General features: G+C 33.6%; 1 protein-coding gene across 1 annotated transcript in view; it reads left to right on the top strand.

Annotated features, from left to right (window-relative positions):
- Window positions 1-268: 268 nt before the first annotated feature.
- The window catches only part of LOC145676374 (solute carrier organic anion transporter family member 74D-like), a gene marked incomplete at its 5' end in the record, with an annotated part of 95,456 nt that continues 75,462 nt past the window's right edge, over window positions 269-20,262 (top strand). Inside the window, one exon of the mRNA XM_081747227.1 lies at window positions 269-398. Within this exon, the coding sequence (XP_081603353.1) occupies window positions 269-398 (130 nt within the window). The remainder of the gene's footprint in view (window positions 399-20,262) is intronic.

The raw sequence follows: 20,262 nt of genomic DNA, 5'->3' as shown, positions 1-20,262 counted from the left end.
TTCAAAAACAAGATACATTGGTATTCAGTTACATCAAACCATAAACTATCACTTTCTTTTATTGAACGTTATGAAGAATATATCGATTGGGTTAGATTATCAAACAGAAGAGACTTACTTAAACACGAAACGTTATTAATAAATATTGTGATAAACTTTTCTGGAACAAATTGTGTGAACGAAGGTATGGTTTACGATGTTATCGCCATTTAAAACCAGAATTCGTGTTAAAACATAAAGAACATACAAGACAAATTATTCATTGCAGAGACTACACGTATGAATACGCTCAACAAATGTCTGAACATTTTCTTAATGAGTTTAAAGAAGAGGTTGATTGGCTCCAGTTCAGTGAAGAAAATAACTGGAGAAAGTATTCAGAGAAACGAGCTATTGAGGTTTGTCCACAATTCAAAGAATATTTACATTGGGGTACACTCTCCTATAAAACGGATTTACTCAAACTTACGTTCCTAAAAACCTTTAAAGACAAACTCTATTGGGATATATTTTCTAATAGTTGTCTCATCACAGGGAAAGAAGTAACAGCCTTCTTGAGAGAATTTGATTCGCTTATCGATTGGCAAGCTATCACACCACTGCTAGATGGTGAGTGTGAGTGTGACACGTAAGAAAATATCAAAATAAAGTTTATTGGTCAAAGTCAGTTTACAAGATAAAAGTGAAAAAATTATTCTTGAGTTTGAAAACAAAGGTTTAGAATTAAACAGAATAATACACACTTGTTGTAATAGGAAGTTCTCTGAAAACTTTCAAATCAAAATCAGGGACAAGATCAATATAGTTGAATTCTTAAAAGTAAATAAGCATGTACATGATTCCCTCAAAAACAAACTATTGCTACTCTCAACAGGTTTACGCTTAATAGTGAACTCAGAAGAATGCCCAATATGTAAAGAAACAAAAACTCAATGTGTAAAGTGACTTGTAAGCGTGTGTTCTGTGTTGTGTATGCTTACCTGGTTAAGAGATAACACTTGTCCTTTGTGTGAAACAGTTATTAGACTTAACAACAATAACAACAACAATGAATATCCTGAAGAATATCTTGATTTTGATAATCCAATTATTTATGATTACACTGAAGAAGAAGAAGAAGAAGAAGAGTGTAGTTAGGATAGTATATTGGAACTAGCAACAATAAAGTTTGAATGTTGAGTACCTTGTTTTAGTTTTAAATTTGTCAAGCTTTTATGAAATAATAATCATAAAAGTTACATTAAAAGTTTCTACATAGGATTAGATATTAACCGATCATATAAACAATCAATTTCTTTAATTAAATCTTCTTCTGATAGGGATGTCCAAAACTCATTACCCTTACCTTTACGAATATCTAGTTCCTGTTGCATTAACTTGAATAATTTAATACTATTAGGATAGCTAAACTTTTCGTATAATATCTCATGATCTGGATATTTTTCTTCTGCTTCATTAAGTGGTTTATATAAACTTCTCTTTTGACATCTGATAGCATAATAAGGGAAAGGATAATTTAGTTTGTTCTTCTTGTATATGATTAGGCAATTATCTTTTGAATCATCGTCTGTATATGGTGCTGCTATTTCTTTTAAGCCCTCGTTTCGAATCCTTAATTTTTCTCATTGACAGTTCAACTTCTTTTAATCTTGTTTTAAAATTCTTCTATATCATATTGGTATTATCTAAAATCTTGGATGAAGTAGTTAATAATTTCGTTGCATTTAAGATAAAACTCAGGAGAAATCCATCGGGATATATTGAGAATTAATTTTTTTGTTACATATGTTCCTCTAAGTTCATTCCATATTTCTCCTTTACCACCTGTTACTTTTTTGATATCATCGGCTGGAATTCCAGCTCTGGAAATATATGCTATGAGTTCTTTTGATTCTTTGTTTTGAGACCAATTTTTAAACTCTTTACCGCCATCTTGACATAACTTAGTAGCATTTAAGTATCCAATTGATTTGTCTATAATCAATTTAAGATCGCCAAACTTTCTATACCAATAGTCATCTTTAATCTGTTCGTAACATATGTTATTCAAACTTTTATCCATGCTAGCCATATTTATTACTTAAAAATTATTTTTTCCTAACCTGTTTATGGCTATTGTTCCATAAGAGATAATATTTATATTTACATTACATTACTTTTATCTATCCAGCTATTATGTAAATCATCAAACCCTAACCATTTAACGTATACTTTGTCACCTTTCTTTCTCAACACCTTTTCCACCAAGTATTCATCTTTATGTTTAGTCTTTAATACTTCTGGTTCGTAAAATCCGCCTTGCACATCCTCGTTGTTTAAATCTTCCACGTTAAAACTATAAGTCCATGTCTCATACAGCCTCGCTGATGTAACGAGACGGTGAAAGATAATCAATTACTCAATCAACAGTATTTCAAATTTCAGCTGCATAAACAACCTATGGTTCATTTTGTTAAAGCAGCTGTTTTAACGAAGTTTAGTATTAATATGTCAGGTATTTCTATGAGATAAGAAAAAAAACATTATTTTGTAACTAAATGATAGCTCTATCCACGTAGATTTTGCAAGCAGAAACAATGAAAATCGATATAAAAGTGACTCAATTTATTTTAACAAAAATCGATTTAGATAATAGTTTGGGCTACCGCAAAAATAGGAAAACTCCGATTAATTGTAACAACTCCATCAGGGGTTGAAATTGGAGAGGGCATACGCCATTAATCAGCCCATTAATCTGTACAAGCTTGCGAGCATGGCTCTTGCGCTCAACTCAGACAAGTGAGCCCGAGTGCAAGTGAGCTCGAGCCCCAATGAAATACGTGAGCGCGAGCGCAATTGAGGGAACAGCCAGAGCACGAATGAGTGCGAGCCCAATTGAGAGAAATGAGCCCGAGCGCGAGAGCAGTCGAGAGAAGGGAGCGTGAGCCCAAGTAAGCACGATCCCTGTTGAGACAAGTGAGCGTAAGCCCGAGTGACTGCGAGCTCAGTTGACAGAACTAAGCGCGAGCGCGAGCCCGGGTGACTGCAAGCCTAGTGGAGAGAAGTGAGAGCGAGCCCAGATAAGATCAGTGAGTGCAAGCGCGAGTGAGCGCGAGCCGAATTGGAAGAAGTGACCGCGACTCCAGTTGAGACTGGAGAGCGCGAGCCCGAGGGATTGCGAGCCCAGTCCAGGGACATGAGCGCGAGCCCGAGTGAGTGCGAGCTCACGTGAGAGAAGTGAGCGCGAGCCCAGTTGACAGAGGTGAGCGCGAGCCCGAGCGAGCTCAGTGAAAATTGCCATCTATGCTAACGAGAATAGACAACGTCATCAAAGCACCATCTGGTAGACTGAAAAAGCGTGTTTGTATATGTATGTATGTTTGAGAGACCGGATTACGAGGAAATATATATGTATGGCCTTCATCAAATTGAATTGCATATATATGCGTGTGTCTGATGCCTGCAACGCTTCGTGAACAAGAATAAACCTTGCGTGTATGAAACAATCTTCCTTATATAGAGAGAGCGCTCCGTTACTTTTTATAGTATGGCTACTGAATATAATGGACAATGTATTCGAAACGTAAGTGAAGAATTTTCTTTTACTAGGTTAGCTAAAGATATTACTAGCTATAACGATGTTAATAGTAGAAGATCTTCATTCTCTAGATTATAATGATTTAAGTAATTTAGCAGCCATTAATTTATTTTTTCAAAACAGCCTATAAAAAGCGAAACAAAATCTTTTAACGCAGGAAGAACAAAGAAAAAAAGCAAAAAGTGTATCATAATCTATTTGATGAAATGTTTTATGTCTGTTATATTTATGGTCATTTTTAGAATTAATTATTCTTGTATGATGTTTTTGTTATATCTAATCTTGAGTGTTCTTGTATGTTCGTTTTAGGATGAGCGTATATTTTAATTATCTAAAGGAAAACGTCTGATACATCTATTGAAAATTTGAACCCCGTACAACCGACGGCATTGACTTAAGATGAAAACATATAATATATCTATTGAAAATTTAAACCCCGTACAACCAACGGCATTGACTTATGAAAATGTATAATATATCTATTTGAAAGTTAAACCCCGTACAACCGACGGCATTGACTTAACATGAAAACATATATCTATTGAAAATTTAAACCCCGTACAACCGACGGCATTGACTTAAGATGAAAACATATAATATATCAATTGAAAATTTAAACCCCGTACAACCGACGGCATTGACTTAAGATGAAAACATATAATATATCTATTGAAAATTTAAACCCCGTACAACCAACGGCATTGACTTATGAAAATGTATAATATATCTATTTGAAAGTTAAACCCCGTACAACCGACGGCATTGACTTAACATGAAAACATATATCTATTGAAAATTTAAACCCCGTACAACCGACGGCATTGACTTAAGATGAAAACATATAATATATCAATTGAAAATTTAAACCCCGTACAACCGACGGCATTGACTTAAGATGAAAACATATAATATATCAATTGAAAATTTAAACCCCGTACAACCGACGGTATTGACTTAAGATGAAAACATATAATATATCTATTGAAAATTTAAACCCCGTACAACCGACGGCATTGACTTAAGATGAAAACATATAATATATCTATTGAAAATTTAAACCCCGTACAACCGACGGCATTGACTTAAGATGAAAACATATATCTATTGAAAATTTAAACCCCGTACAACCGACGGCATTGACTTAAGATGAAAACATATAATATACCAATTGAAAATTTAAACCCCGTACAACCGACGGCATTGACTTTAGATGAAAACATACAATATATCTATTGAAAATTTAAACACCGTACAACCGACGGCATTGACTTAAGATGAAAACATATAATATATCTATTTGAAAGTTAAACCCCGTACAACCGACGGCATTAACTTAACATGAAAACATATATCTATTGAAAATTTAAACCGCGTACAACCGACGGCATTGACTTAAGATGAAAACATAATATATATATTTGAAAAGTTAAACCCCGTACAAACAATGGTATTGACCTAAGATGGAAACATGTGATATATCTATTGAAAAGTTAAACCCCGTACAAACGACCCCATTGACTTAAGATGAAAACATATATCTATTGAAAATTTAAACCCCGCACAACCGACGGCATTGACTTATGAAAACATATAATATATCTATTTGAAAGTTAAACCCCGTACAACCGACGGCATTGACTTAAGATGAAAACATATAATATATCTATTGAAAATTTAAACCCCGTACAACCGACGGCATTGACTTATGAAAACATATAATATATCTATTTGAAAGTTAAACCCCGTACAACCGACGGCATTGACTTAATATGAAAACATATATCTATTGAAAATTTAAACCCCGTACAACCGACGGCATTGACTTAAGATGAAAACATATAATATATCAATTGAAAATTTAAACCCCGTATAGCCGACGGCATTGACTTAACATGAAAACATATATTAATTGAAAATTTAAACCCCGTACAACCGACGGCATTGACTTAAGATGAAAACATATAATATATCTATTGAAAATTTAAACCCCGTACAACCGACGGCATTGACTTATGAAAACATATAATATATCTATTTGAAAGTTAAACCCCGTACAACCGACGGCATTGACTTAAAATGAAAACATATATCTATTTAAAATTTAAACCCCGTACAACCGACGGCATTGACTTAAGATGAAAACATATAATATATCAATTGAAAATTTAAACCCCGTACAACCGACGGCATTGACTTAAGATGAAAACATACAATATATCTATTGAAAATTTAAACCCCGTACAACCGACGGCATTGAATTAAGATGAAAACATATAATATATCTATTTGAAAGTTAAACCCCGTACAACCGACGGCATTAACTTAACATGAAAACATATATCTATTGAAAATTTAAACCCCGTACAACCGACGGCATTGACTTAAGATGAAAACATAATATATATATTTGAAAAGTTAAACCCCGTACAAACGATGCCATTGACCTAAGATGAAAACATGTGATATATCTATTGAAAAGTTAAACCCCGTACAAACGACCCCATTGACTTAAGATGAAAACATATATCTATTGAAAATTTAAACCCCGCACAACCGACGGCATTGACGTAAGATGAAAACATATAATATATCTATTTGAAAGTTAAACACCGTAGAAACGACGGCATTGAGTTAAGATGAAAACATATATCTATTGAAAAGTTAAACACCGTACAAATGATGGCATTGACTTAAGATGAAAACATAATATATCTATTTGAAAGTTAAACCCCGTACAACCGACGGAATTTACTTAACATGAAAACATATATTTATTGAAAAGTTAAACCCCGTACAACCGACAGCATTGACTTAAGATGAAAACATATATCTATTGAAAAGTTAAACACCGTACAAATGATGGCATTGACTTAAGATGAAAACATATAATATATCTATTGAAAATTTAAACCCCGTACAACCGACGGCATTGAATTAAGATGAAAACATATATCTATTTGAAAGTTAAACCTCGTACAACCGACGGCATTGACTTAACATGAAAACATATATCTATTGAAAATTTAAACCCCGTACAACCGACGGCATTGACTTAAGATGAAAACATATAATATATCTATTGAAAATTTAAACCCCGTACAACCGACGGCATTGACTTAAGATGAAAACATATAATATATCTATTGAAAATTTAAACCCCGAACAACCGACGGCATTAACTTAACATGAAAACATATATCTATTGAAAATTTAAACCCCGTACAACCGACGGCATTGACTTAAGATGAAAACATATATCTATTGAAAAGTTAAACACCGTACAAATGATGGCATTGACTTAAGATGAAAACATATAATATATCTATTGGAAATTTAAACCCCGTACAACCGACGGCATTGAATTAAGATGAAAACATATATCTATTTGAAAGTTAAACCTCGTACAACCGACGGCATTGACTTAACATGAAAACATATATCTATTGAAAATTTAAACCCCGTACAACCGACGGCATTGACTTAAGATGAAAACATATAATATATCTATTGAAAATTTAAACCCCGTACAAACGATGGCATTGACCTAAGATGAAAACATATAATATGTTTATTGAAAAGTTAAACCCCGTACAAACGACGGCATTGACTTAAGATGAAAACATATAATATATTTATTGCAAAGTTAAACCCCGTACAAACGTCGGCGTTGACTTAAGATTGAAACATATATCTATTGAAAAGTTAAACACCGTACAAATGATGGCATTGACTTAAGATGAAAACATATAATATATCTATTGAAAATTTAAACCCCGTACAACCGACGGCATTGAATTAAGATGAAAACATATAATATATCTATTTGAAAGTTAAACCCCGTACAACCGACGGCATTAACTTAACATGAAAACATATATCTATTGAAAATTTAAACCCCGTACAACCGACGGCATTGACTTAAGATGAAAACATAATATATATATTTGAAAAGTTAAACCCCGTACAAACGATGGCTTTGACCTAAGATGAAAACATGTGATATATCTATTGAAAAGTTAAACCCCGTACAAACGACCCCATTGACTTAAGATGAAAACATATATCTATTGAAAATTTAAACCCCGCACAACCGACGGCATTGACGTAAGATGAAAACATATAATATATCTATTTGAAAGTTAAACACCGTAGAAACGACGGCATTGAGTTAAGATGAAAACATATATCTATTGAAAAGTTAAACACCGTACAAATGATGGCATTGACTTAAGATGAAAACATAATATATCTATTTGAAAGTTAAACCCCGTACAACCGACGGAATTTACTTAACATGAAAACATATATTTATTGAAAAGTTAAACCCCGTACAACCGACAGCATTGACTTAAGATGAAAACATATATCTATTGAAAAGTTAAACACCGTACAAATGATGGCATTGACTTAAGATGAAAACATATAATATATCTATTGAAAATTTAAACCCCGTACAACCGACGGCATTGAATTAAGATGAAAACATATATCTATTTGAAAGTTAAACCTCGTACAACCGACGGCATTGACTTAACATGAAAACATATATCTATTGAAAATTTAAACCCCGTACAACCGACGGCATTGACTTAAGATGAAAACATATAATATATCTATTGAAAATTTAAACCCCGTACAACCGACGGCATTGACTTAAGATGAAAACATATATCTATTGAAAATTTAAACCCCGTACAACCGACGGCATTAACTTAACATGAAAACATATATCTATTGAAAATTTAAACCCCGTACAACCGACGGCATTGACTTAAGATGAAAACATATATCTATTGAAAAGTTAAACATCGTACAAATGATGGCATTGACTTAAGATGAAAACATATAATATATCTATTGGAAATTTAAACCCCGTACAACCGACGGCATTGAATTAAGATGAAAACATATATCTATTTGAAAGTTAAACCTCGTACAACCGACGGCATTGACTTAACATGAAAACATATATCTATTGAAAATTTAAACCCCGTACAACCGACGGCATTGACTTAAGATGAAAACATATAATATATCTATTGAAAATTTAAACCCCGTACAAACGATGGCATTGACCTAAGATGAAAACATATAATATGTTTATTGAAAAAGTTAAACCCCGTACAAACGACGGCATTGACTTAAGATGAAAACATATAATATATTTATTGCAAAGTTAAACCCCGTACAAACGTCGGCGTTGACTTAAGATTGAAACATATATCTATTGAAAAGTTAAACACCGTACAAACGACGACATTGACTTAAGATGAAAACATATATCTATTGAAAAGTTAAACCCCATACAAACGACGGCATTGACTTAAGATGAAAACATATATCTATTGAAAAGTTAAACCCCGTTACGTATGGAGATTTAAACCTAATTAGAAGCCATAAGCATGAGCTATATACCATAACTGTTAATAAGCTGGCATTACATTCTTTAGACGATAAGAGATATATTTTACGGGATGGGGTAAATACCATAGCTTAGGGGCATTATGGGATAGAGTAAAAATGTAATTATTTTTGGTGTAGTATAATTTTGGTTATAAGTTGTTTATGGTTATTATGCTATCAAGTGTTAATAACGTGCAATCTTGTGCAAGGGCAACGGATGGGGTGAAATTGTCTGCAAAACATACATATTGCCTCTACTGCTATAGTTTGCCGCTTGTGCTCAATGATGATGAAGCTTGAAACCGGAGATGGAAAAATAGATGAAAGATGGATATGGAAGCTTTTGTTCTGATGCTTTAACAATTCTAGAAACCACTTCACCCCGTGCCTTTCTGCTTTGTCTTTAATAACTGTGGACAGACAGACGACCCACGAACATGGCCGTTCTATTAACCTTCCTATACTTATGCATAGTTTAGATTGGTAGTCCCAATACTAGATGGCATGTTACATGAATAATCTGTATCATTTTTATTATTATCACGCAAGTGATACTTAAAAGACTGTTATGCCAATATGTACGTGTATTACTCCACACAATAACCCTTAAACCTAGGTTAATTTTTGATTTTATTTATTTATTTATTTTTTCAATAAACAGCTAGACTAAAGGCCAAGTTTGTTAACATCTTCTAGGTAACAACGACTTTAATGGCTTTTGTCTAAATTCCATACTCTACTATTGAAACAACAGTGTATAAGTTAAGAGTGCTATAAGGTTCATTCATGATCCTGCTCAACAGCATACTGCCTCTTGACTGACCGGACATCTTAACCAGTTTTTTGTGAATATGTACGGAGATAGTCACATCGTATACGTGACTTCGGGCTATCTATTGGTTACGTTACAAGGAATGGTTTTCGGCCAAACGTTAAGACGTACATTTCAATCCTATAAACTTAATTTATGATTGTAAACCTTTCTCGCCTTTTGTTTTCTCTGATCTCTGCAATACCTCCCAGACCTTATAGGGGAATAGTTGTTAATTATTTACTTGTAAAATACATTGTGACAGTTGCCTCATATTCATTTTTATTTAATTTTAAATAAATTCTTTTAATTCAATTATGCATATGATTAAAACAACGTTAGCGAATATCATTTTAAATTTTGTGTGTTAAAAAGCAAAGTTAACTGAATTAGTGCCTTTATTTTCTTTCTCTATCCAAGAGTAAAATGTTTTTTATTTATTATTCTGTATACCTGTCGTTGCGGCAAGGTCATTTAAACTACCCTTCTTTTGTCTCTATAACAATACTCGCTGAACGTGTGAAGCCACACAAGGCCATACATACAGAGGACCCTTCGTGAGCCCAAGAAAGGAAACAGAAGAGCTTTCAACATTTCTCTGTGAAAGAGGAGAAAAATATTAAAGTCTGTTCAAACTGAATAGAATCGCAGTGCAAAATAATCTCTATGAATTTGTGAAACACACATCTCAGTCAGAATGTCTCCATGTGGAACCTAGATAAAATTTTGACACAGGTCTGTAAGTTGGTCCAAGAGCACGAACGAGACAGAAAGTCTCCAAATGATAACTTTTCGATATAACTTGTGAAATTTAAAGAAATTACGTACTTTGGAGAGACGACGCTAGAGCACCGTAAATGGGAAGATGCGAATAAAATAGAATTGAGGTCACCAAAATAATTTGACGAATAAGAGAAAATTAGGGAGAACAAAAACGCAGTTAGAGGCGTGTCCTAAAAGATCGGCAACTCGAGAATTCAAAATTGTAACGGAGTAGCAATTTTAGTCGAAGACCGGGAACAAGTGCGACACAAATTTGGTCATACACAAAAATTCCACACACTACACTAATTATCACAAGTTAATTAAAAGACAGAATGCGCGGATAAGCTAAAGAGTAGCCCAGTGAAAGATTTTTCGGCAGCACTAAAGTATAGGCATTTATACGTAGATTTTCTTCTACTAAGAAAACCTTCGAAATTAAGAAATACCGTAAAACGTTTACAGACATTTTGTGTGAATGATACATTTTCACACGCTTACATGTATTTACGAAACATTCCGCACAGCGAGCGCTAATGAACTGATTTCGCTAAGATTACTAACGACTCGTGAAAACAAACTTGAACGTTGCTTACACACTTTTAGACTACACTTAGGATAGCCCTGACAATACGCAATTAGTTTGAATTACCATGAACACTTCATAAAAACATTTAATATAATTAGTCCGTGCGACACTACACCGACGACACAAAGAGGTAGTGTGTAATAATTGAAATTGTTAGTGTAGAAAAGTGCGTTGTTGAAGAGATCCATCAACGGAACAGAGCTTGCTTGGATGGACATGGACAGACCAAAGAGCGCCGTCCCTTGCAGTTTAGGAGGAAGGCCCAGGAGGAGTCCAAGAAGAGAACTCAAAACCGAAAACATTCATCGCGCAGGCACGAAACGAGGAAACGTAAGGACCTCTGTGTATGTGTGGTCAGCGCCGTGGCAACAACGAGCGTGGTCAAGGCAGTGGTGACAACGAAAGGTAGGACCCATCTAAATTATTTATTATTATTAAAAGGGAAGTTCTCAGCATTAAATAAAAATGCAAGACGTTCTGTGTACAAAATTTAAAGCCGGAAATAGATTAGACTTCTAAGCATAATTTCATCGCATTGAGAATAGATACTATAATTCAAACTTTAGCTATCAAGGATTAGAATTGTTACCTTAAAGTCAGCCTACATTGATCTGTAGAGACACTTTGGCAATTTTATTTATATAGTATGTGATATTAGTGACCGCATCCTTCTCATTAAAGAGATATTCATTCCTATAATTTTTTCTTTATTGTCATTTATGAAACAGAATTGCGGATAAAGAAAGGTAAGCTAAATGTAAACAAAATAACATGTAGACTTTTAGTGGCTCGAATTGTGCAATTTTTGATAAAAGATGACAATCTAAGTATTCAAATTTAGAATATTTAAATTTGTATGAAGTGGAAGTGCGTCATCTAAACCATTGACAGACACTCTTTTTATGTAAGATAATTAAAAACAAAGCTTGATATTTTTTTTTGAAGTGCAATCAGTGTATTGCTTAAATTGTATGAAATCGCTATGTTTGTAAATTCATTTACATAGGAGTTGGTAACTGATTGAATTTATTTCAATCAATATGGTAATAGGAGCTTATTTAATAATCTGCAGTCATGTCTTAATGAAAGTCTTCGACGTAGAGAGCTTAAAGGTTAATTAGTAATTAAAAAAGCGCAAATAATCTCACGATCAGTCATTTTTGTGTTATAGATACAGAATCCGTCAATAAAACGGAACAGATATTATAATCTGTGATAAAAAGTATGTATTGGCAATAACCATGATGTAGGCTAAGCAAAGCCGCATTTAATGAATTATTCTGATCCTCCAACCAATAGAGCGATCAAAAGTTTATGCGCATAGATCACACTAATAACGACAACCTACGGCTCTATGTGTATGTTACTGTTGCAACATAATCAAAACCATGCAAAATAGTCACATTTGTCTAAAAAATTCCTTTAAAAGACGTGCTTGCATCCATTATGAATATTTGAGTATTAACTGTATTCTGTGTATGTATGTATGCCTATATTTATGATTTATCTCTGTATATTTGTGTTTTGATATTTTTCTATATTCGCCAATATGTGTGTATATATATTATGCCTGGTTAAATCACAATATTACTCGCGTTGATTTTATGTATGATGTATTCTTCTTGTTTAGGTGAACATCAAATTTAATACCAGGTGTAATTATCTCCAATTCTCAGTTATGATTAGAAATGATTAGAAGTCAGGCATAGGCTTACTGAGTTTCTTTAGGTCATCCTACTTTTCTTTCAAATTTCTCACTAAATCCTAAATCAAAGTCATGACTTATTTCAATTTATTTCGACTTATTTCGACTTATTTCAACGTATTCCAACTTATTTCTGGATTACTCCAATATATATATAATTTATTGCTTAACTTAAATTGTAGGTAATTAAATTCACATTCCATCAAACTATACAAATCTTAAATTTCTAATTTTTGGAATATCATAAAGTATCAGCTGATCAACACTAATAGTATGTTTATTATCCAATGTTATGCAAATTAATATTTTCAAAGGTAAAGTTGTAAATTACCCAATTTTGTATTGTACCAAATTATAAAAGCTCATTATGTAAGGAGGAACAATCATAAATATCACCTAGGACTGGATATGAATATCGGTTTCATTAGTTCATTAATGTGTGTAAGGTTACATATGATAATTCATTCAAGGTTTAGATCAAGAAAGAAAACCAAAATGTAATTTACCTAACTCAAATTGATTTTGGTGCTAAGGCCTTCTGCCTTATCTATATATATAAAAGAGAACGCACAAAATCCTTTGTCCGCTCATCACGCTAATACGGCTGAACCGATTTCTTTCATTTTTGGGGGGTTGTTAGGATTTGGACCCTAGATGGTTTTTATCATATCACTTTAATTTTCAATTACCAGTGTCTTGAGATAATTGACCAATCAGGTGTCAATACGTACAAAAAATCCTTTGTCCGCTCATCACGCTAATACGGCTGAACCGATTTCTTTCATTTTTGGGGGGTTGTTAGGATGTGGACCCTAGATGTTTTTTATCATATCACTTTAATTTTCAATTACCAGTGTCTTGAGATAATTGACCATTCAGGTGTCCATACGTACAAATCCTTTGTTATTAGTTCATCATAGGTATAAAAATAAACGTATTTATATGCAACCCGCATGACCCTGTGACTCGGCGGGTTAACATAACTGACAGGCGCTATAAATCACTTGAAAGCGAAAAAGTAAAAATTATCTAAGTAACAAAGTTTATTGCGTTCCGGGATGACCGCAGCGAAGCGGGGCGGGTTGGGGTGACCGCAGCGAAGCGGGGCGGGTTAACATAAATGACAGGCGATATAATGTTAACATTAGTGCAATCTTCTATGGTTTTTATCATATCACTTGAAAGCGAAAAAGTAAAAATTATCTAAGTAACAAAGTTTATTGCGTTCCGGGGTGACCGCAGCGAAGCGGGGTGAACGCTGCTAGTTCTTCATATCTGTTGTCACAAAATTCCAAATTCAGTGTTAATTTTCATCATACTTGATTTTTTAAATATCTTTTTTATCTAAACATTTTTGTTTGTGTTTACTCAAAAAGCTTTTAATATATTGTTAACCTAAATTCGTGAACTTTGTCCTTCATGAACAAATTGTATCCCCAACCTCCGAAATAACATTTTTTTAGAGTCTGTTAGGCTAAACTAATAAGGCAATGTAGGCAATTTTCTAATTATATCTACCATGTACTGAATTGAACTGATTTTCAATCAAAATTTTAAATTCAAGACATTGTTTCATTTTTTGCATTATTATTATTATTATTATTATTATTATTATTATTATTATTATTATTATTATTATTATTAGTATTATTATTATTATTATTATTATTAATTTTATTATTATTATTATTATTATTATTATTATTATTATTATTATTATTATTATTATTATTATTATTATTATTCTCTAATTTTCATAATAAGTGAAAATAAGTTGTCCCTACAAACCAGAATTGGAGCAGAATTCTTTTTTAGCATTGCAGCATGTGAATACACGGATCCAGATGCAAATAAAATAAATTTTCGTTTGCTCTCGGTTTAGGGGATCTTATTTCCCTAAAGCCCTGCGATACCGCGGAGAGATAGGGTTTCCAAACCGTGAAATCAGTCTTCATCGAGTCATAAACGATTTTAGTTCGGGGAACGGAGAGTTCAACGGTGGGACACATGACAAATAGTGGCACTCGGAACACCAACCCAACACCCCTATAATTTTTCTTAAGTTCTACAAAATTTGGCGCTTCGAACAACCACCTATACATCTCTATATTTTTTTTAAATTTTCACAAATATGGCGCTCGAACAAACCATTTCAATTTTTAAAAAAATTTTTCACAACCTAGATAATTGTGAATCTTTCACGTTCTGATAGATAGATGGTTAATCCACACATAGCAATGGCATGGCAACGGCATACTTTGTGTGAATAAACCTTAAATACACTGAGAAAAAAAATGTAGGTGGCATACTTAAAAACGTAGGTTACATTCGTAATTCCTGTAGTTTCTGGACTTAACGTACAACCGTATATAACATCCTGCAGCAAACGTATAGCTGAAAAAGTATGTATTATACGTACTGTCTGCATAAGTGCAATGACGTCATTCGTGTGACGTCATCTGCAGTAACAAGTATATACGGAGGTAATATCTAGCTTTGTGACGTCAGGGTCGTATGTAGCATGTGGGTTAATAATGACGACATACACTGACTATCAAGACGGAGCATGATTTCAAGAAGTATGCAATATACGTTCTGTACGTATGTTTCTTGCGTTCAACCCCGAGACAGCATCTATATTGTACTTGTGCCCCATACGTACGACTAGATACAGTATACGTATTGTACGTATGTATTATACAGATTTTCCTTATGTCGCACACAGCTTGTCCAGATACAGCATACAGAATATCCGTATGCACCATACAGAGTGCATATATGTAGCTTACAGACTGTCTGCATGCAGCATATAGATTATACGTATGTCGCGTACAGGTTGGCCATATGTAATGTATAGATCGGATGTATATAGCTAATAGGTTGTCCATATGAAATATACAGATTTTACCTGTATCGAATACGTATTGCCTTCTTGTAATGTATGGATCGGACATATGCAGGATCTAGAGTGTACGTATAGTGCACCATTATTAAAGTGCTGCAACATACTGCAAAGTGCATGATACATTCTTACTGTAATGTTGTCAAATATTGTTTTACTCTGTATGAAAACAAAAATAGCTTAAAATATGGTTGATCTCCTTTGTGCCAATAATAATAAAATTAACAATACTACACTTTTCAAATCTTAGTTTGGAGCAGTGAAACTGTCCAAAGAAATGTATTTACCTGCAGGGTGTCCTATAAGTTTGGGCTTCCTGCTAATTCGTTGGAAAGCTACTGCAAAGCCAAGTGTTGAAAAGTGACACAAGCGTTAATTTTAAAATTATGGGCACAAAGGAGGTTAACCATATATTAAACTATTTTCGTTTCCATACAGAGTAAATCAATATTACTGTAAGAATTTATCATATGGTTTGCAGTTAGTTAGTTGCAGCACTTCAATAATAATGCAAAATGCACAGCCTTATACAATCCTATATTCAAACTCAAACAAGATTTACGTACAATCATTTATTAAGCTGTTATCATCCATTGCTTGTACGATATAAAGATTAGTTTACCTCATTCCTTTCCTTAATAGTATCTTCTTCTAAAGTGCAGTTGTTACCACAAGAGGCCTGAATAGAATTTTCCAGAAATAACTTCTCTGTACATTTTAATTAACAGGTAAGTTATGTCTTTTTTTTTTTTTTTTTTTTTTTTAATGTCGCAATAATTAAAAGTGTAGTGTCAGCCGAAAACGTATTCGCTTACAAGATGATTCCTACTCAGTACTCGCTATTAAAAATGCAACACCAAGAAGGAGACTGGGTAGGTGCGCCAAAGTTCCCAGGCCAATACCTAATAGTAAGTGCAGAATACTCTTAAACGTTCGCTGTATTCGCTGTGTGACAACGTGGTGACAGCGGAGGCGTTGTGCAGCCATCGACTAAACATATTTATTCTTCCCTGCTATAGACGTTCTGAAAATTTGGACTTTCCTGGATGCATCCTTCTTAGTGCAACATTTTAAGCAACGAGCAATTTAACAGTCTCATACATTGCTTAAAGAAAGAGCAATGATTCTCAGAATTACTCGGAAGATATATATACACAATTTAAAACGGTTATTTCAAACTTTGCAATTCAAAGCACGAAAAGAACTATAGATAAAGGAACACTGATTTTAGCCAAATAGTAATTAGTAAACTCAATCACACTCAGTACCATTAGTTGCTTGGTGTTATCCGTAAGTCAGAGATCACGGTATCTCATTTCGTGTAGATTTTTGCATTTGTTTAACGCTAAAAATGTATTTTATCGCTAATTGAACCCAGTACCATATATATACCGACAGGACGTACCTTAGTCACAAGGTGACATGAGTGAAACACTAAACTATTCGATTGACACCTGCGGTCTTGTCAACACTAGAGAAAGTTACAAAGTGATTAAGTAAATACGGAACATAGTTCATAGAAAGTATAGCGATGTATGAAGTCTCCGTTTCATACGACTTGGATAAAGGATACATCTGAAATAGCAACAAAGAAATATATAATGATTTCTCTGGATAATTTGGATTAGTCCAGAATTCGAACACACACACAACACGAACACACACAAGTCCAACTTTTTTTTTTTAACTTCTTTCTTCGGATTCCCAATAAAGTTGACTACTGAAAAGCTGAGTTATAGATTCTGTATTAAAACAACACCTTCGCTAGACATGTTCAGTATACACATTGTCTTACATACAGAACCATACATTAGTTATTAATGCATGTCTGAAATAATAGTGCTTCGTATAGAATTTTACTTCATCCAATCGCAATAGCACAAAGATAAAAAATATTGCGAGGGATAATGTTCTTATTACAGAGAAAAAGAATTAAAATGACTTAACATTAACAATCATTTTCTTTAAACAGAGATAATATTTTATTATAATTTATGGAAGAAAGAAATAATTTGTAGTACAGTATCTTTATTAGGGTTATATATTCGTACAAAATAATGTAAGTACAACTGAGTCTGTCTTCAGAAAGGACGTACTTTTAGCCACAACCTACACTGCTTCTTTTGACTGTCTTTCAAGCAGAATCCTGGTTTGAAGCACGAAATACCTGCAACAAAAATCAGAAAATATTTAAAATGTTATATTCAGTGTGTTTAATTTCGTTGTACTTAACAATACAAAATATCTTAACCTTTTTGAGATTAAATGGAAAAAATCTGTTCGGTCAGGTATGGACTTTTGGGTTGCACGTAGAAAAAATATGAGGTGTTTATTGATGCTGAACAACAACACGAAATGTATTACCATTCAAAAGTAAGTGGGTACCCCAATGGTGTTCGGGGTACCATGGGGTACCTAATGTCTGTATTTTTTAGATATATGGAAATGTATGTCTCTAAAATGTAAGGAACTGATATCTGTTTACCGAAAACCTCAACTCGGTAAGCCTTATGGATATCGAGATATGGGAAAATAAAGAACGACACCATAGAAATGTGGGGTTTGCGTACTAGATGGGCAGTTTCGGAAACGTAATTACGAGAGCTTACAACCACCTCAAAAGTAGTTTCAATTAAATACACTACACACACGCCCTGATGGGGGTTTTCGGGTACCATAATATTCGCAGAACTCTCATTTCTAAACATTCTAAAATATGTTTTAATAACGTTTTAAAGAACCTTAGAGGTGTGTGTTTACCGAAACCGCAAGTCGGTACGCCTAACAGTTACCGAAATATGATGAAATAAAAAGTGACACACCTCAGTACAATTTCGATCGAAAGATTAATTCAGCTCTAAATTTTCTTTGGACAATTCCAAGCGTTCATCGGGCTCTGAAATAAAGTGAACATTTTTTGTCTATCTAATATAGCAAACGAGATATAAGGAATTGTGTATTTTATGACTCGTAAAAATAGAGACCCACATGGATTTGTACTTTTGAGTCTTTGCTGTAAGAAGAAGAAATTTTAGAAAACAACCGTATATACCTTAATAGACAATTAAATTGGCGGGGGCACAGTGGCTTAGTGGTAGAGTGCTTACCTCTGGTGTATTGGGTTCTTGGTTCTATCCGCGGCCAAGTCAGTTTGTAGTGGACATCGTATTCGTGGGTTTTCTCGGGGTTCTCTCTTTCCTCCCACCTTTGCATTCCATCAATTCTGCCAACAACATTCACTTGCTTTAATCAAAATCTCCCTGAGACTGAAATGCATAATCGTGGGTCGCTACACTGAAATATTTCCTTTTATTTAATTTAAAATTAAATAGGGAGTTAAGTATGATCGTATCTCTATGGGTTAAGTGAATACTCCAATAGTTTCTGCAAAAAAAAAAAAGATTAGTTAAACACCCTACCACTAAGCTACTGTGTCCCCGCCCATTGAATTGTCTATTAAGGTATATACAGTAGTTTTCTGATTTTTTTTTTCTTATAGGAAAGACCCAAAAGTACAAATATATAAAGATCTCTATTTTTACGCCATAAAATATATAATTCCTTTTATCTTGGTTACTATCTTAGATATTGACAGCGAATTTTCATTCTTTTGTACAGCTCGATGAACCCTTGGAATTGCCTGAAGAAAACCTAGGACTGAACTAATCTTTCGATCGAAATTGTACTGAGATACTCATTTAACCCATAGAAGTACCATCTTATTTAATTTTGTTGCGACCAATAATTGTTTCCGAAATTTCAAGATCTCATACACTTTTATTTCACAGTGTTTCTCCAGATGTTAGATGTACTAGCTGGAAGTTTTGGGTAAACACATATTTCAAATACTGTTTACAAATGTCACATTATATTTTCAAAAGTTTTTAAAATTTAATATTGGTAGACTCCATGATGTTCTAACACCCCATGAATATATCTAATTACTTTAAGATGAAATTGCTACTGGTGTTTATTAACTGTCCATGAACGATTTCGGAAATTTTAGCGAAATCTAACACGAAAACCCCTTAACTGTGTTGGTCCCCCTTTATTTGACATCATCTTGATGGCCGTTAGTCATATTTTAATTCATTTTCCGAATTGTAGCGTCAAGTATGCAAGACCCACATACCTATAGTATCTCTCTTTATTTTCCCATATCTCGGTATCCATAAGGCTTACCGAATTGCAGTTTTCAGTTAAAAAAAAATCAGTTCTTTACATTTTAGAGACATGTATTTCCATATATCTAAAATGCAGAAATTAGGGACCGCATTGGAACCCCATTGGAGTACTCACTTACTTTTGCATAGCAGGGTAAAAACGCCAGTGGTTCTCACTTTAAGGTTGAAAACATACTATTTTGTCTTTTCTCTGAGCATTGTGAATCTGTCGGAGCTATACAGTAGTTGGAAAGACTCACTGATCCTTCCTATAATGACCATGTAGTCAGAATTCAAAAAGGAGTAGAAGGAAAAACAATATTTTAAAATCCTTGCACCAGTAGTCCTCA

This window comes from Thermobia domestica, unplaced genomic scaffold (assembly GCF_964235325.1).
Source record: "Thermobia domestica unplaced genomic scaffold, izTheDome1.hap1.1 HAP1_SCAFFOLD_119, whole genome shotgun sequence".
In the NCBI taxonomy this organism is placed as follows: domain Eukaryota; kingdom Metazoa; phylum Arthropoda; class Insecta; order Zygentoma; family Lepismatidae; genus Thermobia; species Thermobia domestica.
The sequence above is the reverse complement of the archived record's forward strand: the minus strand, read 5'-3'. Positions and strand labels throughout refer to the sequence as shown.